This window comes from Mycteria americana, chromosome 5, assembly GCF_035582795.1.
Source record: "Mycteria americana isolate JAX WOST 10 ecotype Jacksonville Zoo and Gardens chromosome 5, USCA_MyAme_1.0, whole genome shotgun sequence".
In the NCBI taxonomy this organism is placed as follows: domain Eukaryota; kingdom Metazoa; phylum Chordata; class Aves; order Ciconiiformes; family Ciconiidae; genus Mycteria; species Mycteria americana.
Window position 1 is genome coordinate 21,741,350 of NC_134369.1, and position 11,504 is coordinate 21,752,853.

Genomic DNA, 11,504 nt, shown 5'->3' on the forward strand with positions numbered 1-11,504 from the left:
TTTTGGAATGTACATATAGAGAATAAGTGTGTTAGGCATATGTGCACTCATGTTCTTTATTTAAATTTGTTCCTAATGAACTTGTTGATGGTTTTTCAGCACCAAACTGGTCAGCTAACTTTGATGTACCGATGGAGACTGCACATGGTGCCAGTCTGGATTCTGTTGGATCTGATGTGTGGAGTACAGAAGAACCTATGCCAGCAAAAGAAAGTGGCTGGGCTTCCTTTTCAGAGTTCACGTCCTCTTTGAGGTAAGAATGTTAGTGATTCAGGGCAAGTTCTTCACTACTAAATGTAATGGCAGCTGCTGTTTGTTTTCCTTGGGGTGTCCATCTCTACCCAAGCCTGTGTTGGTAGTGTTCTGGTGGAACACAAGGTGTGTAGTGTCTGAAGGGCTGCATGTGTTATAAAAGTATGTCTTTTTATGATCTACCTCACAGCAGGATGGGTGGATCCTAGTGTGTTATTGTTCTAGAGGGTTTTTAAAGAATATTTGGGTCCTTTAATATTGGTCTCTGACCAGAATTTGGACTGTGATTTTTTTCATTTTTTTTTTAATTAGTATTAGACTGAACCCAGTGAATGGTTGAACATGAACTGTTGAATGTAAAGGTCATAAAATGTCTATCGTGATTCTGGTTTATGGATGTTATAAAGCAAGTAGGTTTGTTTTGGTTTGTTTTGGTTTTTTTGTTGTTTTTTTTAACTCACGTGGTTATGCAGCTGTGATATCTAGGTTAGGCAGTTCTGCATTATTTTGAGAGTGCCTGAGATACACAGAGGTCTTCAGTTATTTTTTTTTAATGTAGAGTTCAAGCCAAGAAAGGAAAGTGTAAGTACCTAATCATAAAGATGTAAATCTTGAGTTGCCAAGAACTGATTCCTTTTCCAGTCAGAATACTCTTCCTTTTATACATCTGGCGCTCAATTGTCTGTGGGCATTAAACAGCTCGGATATAAAAGTACAGTTTTTCCAACATAGAACAGTGTATTGTTTCACGCTTGAGGCAGGTAAGCTGATAACAGAATTACGGGTTTAGAAAATGAAGACTTGGAGTTGCCATGTTAGTGGATAGAAAAGACATTATTCTGTAAATGGTGAGAAGTGTTTCAAGTGGCCGAATCTTGTCTTTTGAGTTCCTTCAGAATGAAAAACTTGTAGCTCTACTGTATATACGATTAAGTAGTAAAATCAATTCTGAGGTGGATGATGAGGACTGCGTTGGCAGTCTCAGCAGAGAACCATCCTTCAAGTTGCAAAGAGTGCGCTTAGAAAGTCAGTTAAAAATGTTGGAAACATTGCAAGGAGCCAGGTGTGCCTTATTTACCAGGGACATGTGTACTTACTACTTGTAATCAAATGAAATAAAACAAGTAAAAATAAAACTGCTGCCAAACATACTCAGTCAGCTCAGTTCTGGTGGACTCTGCATTGCTGAACTTCTGTTTAGCGTGTCTTCCCAAGACTCCTACAAAAAAAAACTTGCTGTCATTCAGTTTCAGTAGAGTTCTAGGCCTCATAGATATAGAACTAAAAATACTGTTTTAAAAACATTTCATTCTGTTATTCAGAAATGTTTCTAAAGCTTTTTTACTTTGTATTTGAAGCTCAAAAGATTCCTTAAGAAGTAATTCTCCTGTGGAAATGGAAACAAACACAGACCCAATTGATCCCTTGAGTGCGAATGTAACTGCTCTTGCAACACAGCTAGAGAGTAAGTACACTGCATTCAGAAATGCAAACAAATTGATTTTAAGAGTTGTACCAGAGAAAGATCTCCCTGAACTTCAAAATTTGGGTTTCCAGAGACCTCTCATCTGCCTCTGCTGCTGTTCTGCCAGGTAATGAAAATGGCTTGTCAAAGAATTCCTGAACTATTTAAAACAGTTTCCTATTTAAAACAGGAGCCAGTGTTACTGTTGCCTCTCAAAAGCCTGCACATCACTACAAAAAGCATTACAAAGAAGCTAAATGTGTTCTATTAGAGAATCCTCAGCTGTGTCAGCACTTACTTAGCTGAGCTGATGTCCAAGAAGAGTGGTAGCCTCTAGTCTCTTCCTATATGGCAATACGCCAGTAGCCTCTGTGTGTTCAAATTTCCCCTTCCTGCTCATTCCTTTCCAAGTTACCTTCACTATGCATGCACTAATTCCTTCTTCTACATGTATGAACTGGTTGACGGCCAAACATGTGCTAATTGGCTTTTTTGTATATATTATTAACAGACAGAACAAGAAGTGCAGATGAGAAGTCCAGGGAGACTGGACTTCCCAAAGGCTCATCTGTACTTGGAAACTTACGGTCAAATTTGTGCTGTGTGGGCCTGTGTAATTAAATTGACTATATAGAAGAATAAGACATCACTATAATCCTGCTGAAGTCTTGTTCAGATGTACCTGTTGCAGTAACCATTGTCTATCTAGATCATGAAGTGGCTTGCAAAATAAAAAAAATAAAAAAAAAAAAATAGTTTGGGAATGTGACTTTTCCTTAAGCCATCTGTAGAGGTACTTATGCTCTATATATGTGTATAGTGGGGGTTGCAGAAAGGTGACTTTCTCTGTAAGGAAAAATTCAAGTGTACAAAACTGCAAAAATATCGTTGGCTTGTATGCTTGCTCATGAAATAGAAACATAACCAGCCATGTACTAAAGAACTTCTGTATATGTAGCCCCAGGAAGTGTTGCTATGGAGGCCAGCTCAGATGGAGAGGATGATGTAGAAAATGCAGACAAGGTAACTGAAACGGTAATGAACGGCAGCATGAAGGAGACACTGAGTCTTACTGTAGATGCTAAAACTGAAACGGCTGTTTTCAAAAGGTGAGGATACCTATTTATTGTCTTCCCACCCTTGTAAAATAAGCACTGTTGATGGAACAGTACGTGTCATCAAAAAGAGTTCTTTACAAGTGGCAATTCCTGAGGCTTTAACTAGAAACCTTCTTCCAAAGTAATTGCTTTGAAATTTTACTTCTAGTAAGTTACTATAACATATGACTTCCCATATCAAGCCTTAATTTCAGTGGAAGATTATTAGTGGAAGACTGACTCAATAACTTTTGACCCTGATGCACATTATTGTGCATTTCTTATGTACAATTATTCTTTTAACATAGTTAATTGCATGTCAAAGCTAAGCTTTTTAAATTTTGCATGGAATTGTTAGATTTGGGTTGGAATTCCATCCCTCTCATCCAGGAGGATGAAGGACAGAAGTTGAAGGCCAGCCAGGCACTGCTCTTGAGAGTAACTCATCAGACATTTCGGGTGATCACTGTTGGTGGTATGGATAATGGTGTCAAATCTGTTCTGGACTACAGGTGGCACGTAGAATTCTAGAATAACCAGAAGAGCAAACTCCTTAATTTTGGTATCTTCTGCTACAAAGTGTTTGATTCAGGAATAACAGTCTTACAATATGGTTATATTCCATATTACATATATCAACATTGCAATCCTTTTATGGAAATAAAGCACATTTCCATTTAGTCTACTTAAGATATCATCTACTAAGATTTTGTGATGTTAGATTTAATGATCAAGTGTTTTTATTTAGTATCAGATCTTTATGTAGGGAAACAGAGGCTACAAACAGTCTGACCTGCAAAAATAATTTTGCCTTTATTAATTGAAGCTTGTGTGTCGGCTCCTGCCTCTGATCTTGACAAATCAGAACATACTACTAGCATTTTGGCATGCAACCCTCATCTCATTCTTTTAAAATAATTTCCTAGTCCCTATTCTAGCTTTAAATATTGAAAAGAAATTGTCCATATGTCTTGGAAGTTGCTTAAAAAAATCCCAGTCCATTTCGGTAGGAAAAAAACTTCCCAGTGTTAGTCCTTACGTTGCCCTTCTTTAAATTCATTTTACTTTGTCCCGTTAGTGGTAGTAGATAAGTGCTATTCATTTTGGATGGTTCAGGAATTGAAACGTAACAACTTTCAGTCACTCTTGCTTCTATCCTTTTGATTATCAAAGCAATAAATAACAACTCTAATCTCTTTTGGCACATGGCTTAACTTCTGATGTTTTTCAATACAGAGGAGGGAGCATTTATGGCTGCACAGTGCTTATAAATCAGATGGCATTGTTAAAGGAATTGATCCAAAGCAGTTTAGAGGAGGATTGTGACACAGTGCAGGCTGATGTGGCATGGAACCATGGTGCCTTGCTGACTTAGTAAATGATGCATCTGCTTTCCAGTTTATTCTGTATTTTGGGGAATGCTTTTATATGGTCTGCATTCCTATTGTGTTAGATGTTTACAGCTGGATGTAGTTATCCATGGTGGTTTTGCACTTCTCCTTAAACTGCTTTAGTTCACATGCACTTTAAAGTTCTGTGACTTCTGATACTGGTGCAAAAACTAACATGAGGCAGCATGTGGTAGCAGTTCCTGCCTGCCTTCATGGAATTACCTGCTTGAGCTGTGGAGTAAGCACTTCAATTCTTGTAGTTAAAAGGACACAGAGGTGCAAAGGGAGGCAACATCATAGAATCACCCGGGTCAGAAGAGATCTCAAAAGATTATCTGGTCCAACCTTTTGTGGGAAAGGGAGCCCAGATAATCTCATCTAGCACTCTGCCTGGCTGCATCTTGAAAACCTCTAGCAATGGGGACTCTGGGATCTTGATTTGGAAAGTGGAGATTAATAAATGTAGAAGGAGGCTGAAAGGTGAGGTCTTAAATATGGAGACTGTTCTACCTCTGATAGTGATATGTGGTCTCATACTGAGTCAATGCTCACATGGCTTTCATTAAACCAACTTTTAAGTATGCCAGAACAACAAATGGGAGAGAAGTAATACTTCCTTTGGAATAAATATCTAAAACAATGCTGAAAAAAAAAGTCCAAATTAAGGGACAGTTAGAGTAGTGAGAAGAGGTCCTACTCTGGCCTGCGTACCTGGCAAAGTGGATGACCTAAGCCCGAAGTTTTATATAGGTTTCTGCCAATAGAAAATTGATGGTGTTGAAGTCAATGTTGAGAGGAGGAGGAGCATCATAAGCACAGTAGTTAATTTGTGGAAAGCTGCAAAGGACAAAAATGTGGTTTCTGAATTTAGTTCAAAATGGAGAATGAGAAGGGAAGAACGATAGCAGTCTGCCCTCTTTTAAAAAATAAAAAAAATAGGCCAGTTCTGATGGTGATAAGTATCTTATTTTGAACAAATACAAAGAGTATGAAGGCAAATGAGATGGGGAGAGCAGGTGGGGAAAACTGGATCTTGATGAGAGATTGCAATGCAAAAGACAATATTTTTACAGGCTCTGCAGATATAAGGAGGCATGGGAGGAAAGAGGAGGATTCATTGAAATTTAAAGGATCCGTTGAAAGGAGAACTGTAAGAATAGGAAGAAAAATCAGCAGAGGAGAGTGGCTTTAAAATGTTCCTGACTTCTTGAATAAATAGATTTGTTGCCACAGAGGTATAAGATTGATGTTTGTGTCTACTTCAGAGCTACCCTATAACTATCTCTTGCAGGTATATGGTCAAATTTGTATTTTAGTGCACTCATAATGGTGTGGCTGAGGTGGGAGAGGGTGGAATAGAGAGGCAGAAAAGCTTTGATTTAGAGGCGAAACACAAGTATTTGTTTGCTAATGAGTTTTGAGGCTGCCTAGCTACATGGTAATGTCTTATAGTGTGAGTGTACTACTTTTTCACTGAACTATGTCTGGTTTTCTCTCTGAGAAGTTCATGAAATAGATTGGGCTGCAGTCTTAGTAATGTGTAATCCATAATGTTGTATTTCACTGTGGGTTATTAGGGAGTTTAATAAAGTTGGTGATGAGTTAATGATTCTGCTGATATGTTTCGTGGATAGACTCTAATGTCAGTTTCTGAGGGAATCTTGAATTTGTTTTATACTTTCTTCCTTCCACTTTTGCATACTGGCTTCAGAGTGTTGAAATCCTATCGGTATGTACAGTAAAGGATCATGACTGTGATTGTTACCACTTCAGGCATCACACACATTCCTTATTTCCTTTCTGATCTTACTTGTAATCACTGTATTTTCTGCCCTTTTATCCAGTCAAGTTTTAATGGACGTAAACACTGGTGCATTATTAGGTGTTTGTAAAGTCTAGAGCCATGTTCTTGATCTTCATGTTGCAATCATAACTTAAAATCCATTTGCATGTGAAATATGGACCCTTCTCCCAGTTTTCTCCTGTTTGCCTGAAATTTCCCTACAAGTGAACTTAAAAATTAAGTAACTTCTTTCCTTTTTTTTAAGTGAGGAAGGAAAATTGTCTACCTCACAGGATGCTTCTTGTAAATATGTAGTAGAAGAGAATGCAGAGGTTGCAGAAGAGGCTCCTTCAGCTCTGCAGCCTACTAACAGCAGTCCAGAACAGAGGTAACTGCATTCAAGGATGCTTTCAGTCCTCTAAATAGCAGTTTGCATGTTTTTCTAATAGGATTGATCTGAAGAGATTAATGAATTTCTGTTATCACCTCTGAGTTTAGCTCAATCTAAACATGTATTTGCATCTATTTTATAAAATTCTCACAAGTTATATTTTCTGTTGATTCTAAGACTCTTAAGTTGTCAAAAATGTATTTGCCTTGTATTATTTGTCTTGCAGGGTGTTGCAAATATCCCCATTCTGTTTTGTGATATGTTACCAAGTTAGAATAGTGAATTGATACACTTATGAAAGTGATGGATTTTTAAAAAAAAAAAAAAAAAAATTAGGGGAGTAAGTTTGATTTTTGTCCTGAAAATTTACGTAAGTTAGGTCTACCATTTTTTCATTCTGTATTCTGTACTACAGAACAGTTTGGGGGAGTCCACTAGTGCAGCTGTATGGAAAGGACATGGTGCCTTAAGTCATGCTTGTTTGATTATGAATCAGTTGTTATTTGGACCCTTGTCTTCATCAGGTATTAATCTGAATACTTATCCATTTGGAGAAGGTTTTTCAAAGTACATAAATAATTTGTTTCAAATAAAACTTGCCTGAAATACGGAGCAGCCTGGATTGCTCAGCATGCTTATCAGAGGAAAGAAAAGACGACTTTTTTTCTTTGGCAGCTTGGCTACTAGTGCAGTCTTGGAGAATAGTAATTCAAGATGCAATTCTGAGGGGACCACCACCAAACAGAGAAAGCTGCTCTTGCGTAAATTTGTTTCTCTGAATTGTCAGGTAGTACTACTTTCTCCAAAAAGAGGCATTTGACAGTGCTTCTCCTGTTTCATTTCCTGTTGAAGTACTTGTTTGGGGTTGGTTTTGCCTCCCAAGTTACAATGGTATGGAAACATACACAATCAGCCTTAAGGCTAGTATGGCTTCACCAAAATCAAATGCACATAGGGTGACATTAAGCATTTCTAACATCTGGTGATTAATGCAGATGTTTCATATCTGAGCTAGTTTCTAGACTTTAGTCAGAGCAGGATTCATCTTTATCTTTAAGCTCTTCATTGTTTTAGGCTTTTAAGTAGGTGAGAAGATTTCCACCCTTGAAGGCAGTATTCAGTGAAGACCTTGCTCTGGAACTTGGGTATTCATAAGTACTTTAGTATCTAGGCAAGAGTTTACTGGTTTCCTAGCAGAATCAATGGCTTACTGAACATCAGGTACAATGCAACAGGCTTGATTCTTGATGTTAAGGCAAAGGGTGGTATGCTGCCATTTCTTGTTTTAGATGTAATTCAAGGGTGCCCAGAGGAACTGTGCTGTCTCAAAGAAAACCCTTGTAAAAGGAAAACCTAAATGTGTATTTACTAAACCCTGAGTAAATCATGGGGTCTGCTCCTCTTCCTGCAGGGCAGGGCTTGGGGGGTCAGAGCTGTGCATGCTGCTGTCTTGTTAGGGAGCTGAGGATGTTCTGAATGAGAGCATGTGTTTTGGGAGAGAGGATTTTGCTTAACTAAAAGCAATTCCAGGAGTCACTTTTGCCTTGCAGTATAAACGGGTATGATTCTGAAAATCAGAATTCAGAATATATATGACACATACATATTTTCTGAATCTGTATTTAACTAATTGTTTAATAGTTTAAAAGCTGTTGTATTTCTTGACTTTAATAGATTTTAAACTGTTATTGGAGAAACATAGCATTTCTCACAAATCCTGTGAAAGAAGTAATAATTTTCAAGACTTTGTGGGCACTATATTATATATTTAGTTTTCTCGTGAAGACAAAATTGAAATGCTTTTGTAAGCAAGATTTAGAGTATAGCTCTACATACAGCACAAACTCTACTGCATGTTGATTATACTGTATGCAGACTAGGAAAGATGCAAGCATGTTTGACAAATTAAGATTCTGTTTTTTAGGCTTATGAGCTAGTATGTCTTACCTCTGTGGTATTGGGTGTTACACTAAAACACTGCTACCTTTTCCTGTAAGCCAGAACTTCCAACTCTGCATAAATGCCATAAATTTAATCAAGAAGTGGTTTCTAATCAGAAAAAAAGAACCCTCCATACTTACTTAAAATGGGAAACCCAGAAACTACCTTTCACAGGCTCTTCTATATCTGGAGGTACTGTTTTTATCAAGACAATATTTTTTTTTAATGCTTATCAGCATTAAATTGTAGGGAAGAAGTCTTTGGATACTAGGTAGTTGCCTTTTGGGTAAAGATGGTTGTGTAAACCAACAGAGGGCTCTCCAAGCTAACAGTTCATTGGATTCCTTTTGAGTTGTGGGAAATCTGGAGGAACTCCTTTCATTGAATCTAGCTGGCTTCAGCAAAGCCCAGTACTTTCTCTAAAGGTGGCTGTCACAGCAGATCCTCATATAAGCGCAGTATAAAGATAAACAGAATTGTGCTTTTGGGGCTCCATGCATCTATGACTAGTGGGAGGAGTCCCCTAGGTACGTCTTTGGCTGGTGGCCAGCAGTGGTAATCTCTGCTAGGACCCCTGTTCTGTCAGGGACTTTTTTCCAGTTAGTGACTTACTGTTGTGCGGACTGTCAGACTTCCTTTCCATGCAGCACTTGTTTCTTACCTTCCAGGTTTCTCTAAAAAGTGTTTACTTTTGTCTAGTGCTGTCTGTCTTTTGTCTAATGTGTACGTATTTTTTTTAAGAAGTGTTTTTAGAGCTTAACAGCCAAAGACTTAGCTAGGGGACTCCTGCTGGTCATGTGCATGTAGAGCACGGACCCAAGAGTGGCTTCTCTGTGATGTACACCATCAGAGAACGGGAGTTACAGGTAACTTTTCTCATGTGCAGTTCCAAATGGTATTTATATTTAAGGGAATCTTCAGATGTATTCAGTAGACTTGCAGTGAGTGGAATTTGAGATTTTTTTCTTTTGTTGCTTGCAGTTGTTATTGTTCTTATGCAGTACTGATTTGATCTCTTTATTTGTGCTAGTCCAGAGCAATTGAGCCCACGTTTACACTAAATGTCTTATCTAGAAATGTATATACTGTTACTGTTTTCACTTTTGCAGGTTTGCTCTTTATTTTCCTCCCTACTTCCTGAACTTTTCACGCTAATGGACTGACAGTCAAAGTATTTGTGAAATGGCAATTTGTAGATTAGATTAGTAACAAAAGCAGTCTTTTTAAGACACTGTTGTGTCTTAGCTGCTTATTTTTGAATGTAACCTTAAATACTCCTGGTATCACATTTCACCTCACAGAATAAGATTTGGAGGAGTATCAGAAATGTGCTTTCTATTAGTGATTCTCTTGGGGAGATATCACATCTCCCCATCTGATCACGTAGTAGCTCAGATAATGAAGACCAAACGCTCTTCAGTGGTGTGCTCAGTTAAAGTGTTATGCTTAATTAGGCAGTAAGGACTCCAGAGGTGCTGGACTCCAGAAAATAAATGGGATGAACATGTTACTAGCTTGTGTTTCCTCTCTTCAACTCAGGGGTCATGCTACACATGGTTTGAGGTTTTTTGTTTTGGGTTTTTGTTTTTGTTGTTTTGTTTTGTTTTTTACACCTACCCAAACTTGTTTTGGACCCTTCTTGTTTCATGTATGCTTACATCTTTTTTTGGCCTCTTAGGACTGATCAACACACCCATTTAGGAGAGGCGTCTGTTAATGGCCCTGTATGATATGTGATGTCTACTACCTTGGCTGAAGAAAATGAACTGATATCCAGGTGTTTGAGTGTTTCTTGAGGATTTCATCTACACCCTGTTGAAGCCAGTCACTGCTGCACTAATTTCGCAAGGGATCAGGACCAGCAACATTTATATTCTAGATTTTAAGACATTGTACAGAAATTCATAAGTGTAAAAATATTGCACATTGAAAAATACCAATAATTTTTGCGTATGTTTATATTGTATTGTTCTAAATAATGGGTGGCCTGTGAAATAAGATCCTGCTACCCATGTAATGATGACAGTAGTGTTACTGTAGTTAAAATGGCTGTAAGAATAGTTTTATAAAAAAGTGAATACACAAATCTAATGTATTTGAGACATAACTATTTGATTAGTGTGACCAAAGTATTTAGCAGTTTTCATACATTTTTCACCTTGTAAAAAGAAAAGAAAATTAATTCATGTTTCTTCTGAAACTGAAATGCCCTATAAATGTTATTTTGGTTGTTTTAGCTTACAAAAGTGATTTAAATAAGAATTTTTTGGTGTTCAGCATTTTACAACAGGTTTTTTAATTGGTAATTGTTTTCTGTATTGCTTAAAACAGATCAAAAATGTAAGTCTATTGGTAGAGATTTTAAGTATTTATTGCTACAACTTAGTTGACAAATTGATGTTACTGTAAAGCCATATGCTCTGTTAAGTCTTGTTTGCTTGAAACAATACCTTACAGGTGAAACACAAGAATATTTGAAGTGCACATGGCTTGTTGTGTTTAGGTGATTCACCTGCCTTTTAACCCATTCACCAAGATTTAGTTTAATACCAAGCATTATACAATGGAACATTTCAGAACAATCTGCGTATTTAAAACGCTATAATCCTTTTAGACAAGTCAAGTAAACAAAATGCCCATGCTGCTAATGTAATTACAGTACACGCATTTTAAAAGTATATAGTGTTTTTAATACAAATTTTGGCAGCAGAGCATGTTAATTGTTACTTTCACTGTACTGATCTGTGTGAGGCTTTCATTTGTATGTTCTAAACCAGTTTTTTCACCGCTGGTTTGTGTATATATATATAGTGATTATGGAAACTAATTCTGTGTAATTTATAATTTTCTATGTCAGTGTAAAATTCCAACAGCCTTCTCAAACAGAAGCAATATACTGTATATTGCCACATCATCTGGTGAAAGGGTTAAAGTACTTCACCTCCTGCACTTTTAGATGCAAATCCATTTTTGTTTCTGTAATAGTTATATTCATTTATTTTTTACATAATTTGTTTTTCTGACCAGTATTTAAAGCCAAAAGGATACTCTAAACAATGGCCAATGATTTATTTTAGAAGGCGTCACAAGCAACGTGCCTAAACATTACATTGCATACAGAAATAAAAAAAAAAAACAACCCACATATGTATAATGGCATTGCCCTTATTGCTTCCTCTCTTGC

At 37.2% G+C, this 11,504-nt stretch overlaps 1 protein-coding gene across 11 annotated transcripts in view; it reads left to right on the forward strand.

The window, feature by feature from the left end:
- PPP6R3 (protein phosphatase 6 regulatory subunit 3) overlaps positions 1 to 10,479 on the forward strand; it is a 67,702-nt gene extending 57,223 nt beyond the window's left edge. For 10 of the 11 annotated variants that reach the window (XM_075502439.1, XM_075502433.1, XM_075502441.1 and 7 more), the window contains 5 exons: positions 100 to 253; positions 1,611 to 1,717; positions 2,676 to 2,826; positions 6,254 to 6,376; positions 9,999 to 10,479. In XM_075502439.1, coding sequence (XP_075358554.1) covers positions 100 to 253; positions 1,611 to 1,717; positions 2,676 to 2,826; positions 6,254 to 6,376; positions 9,999 to 10,050 — 587 coding nt within the window. In that variant the 3' untranslated portion in view covers positions 10,051 to 10,479. Of the gene's footprint in view, positions 1 to 99; positions 254 to 1,610; positions 1,718 to 2,675; positions 2,827 to 6,253; positions 6,377 to 9,998 lie in introns of those variants that run through there. The other variant, XM_075502444.1, reaches the window with a different exon arrangement.
- The last annotated feature ends 1,025 nt before the right edge of the window (positions 10,480 to 11,504 follow it).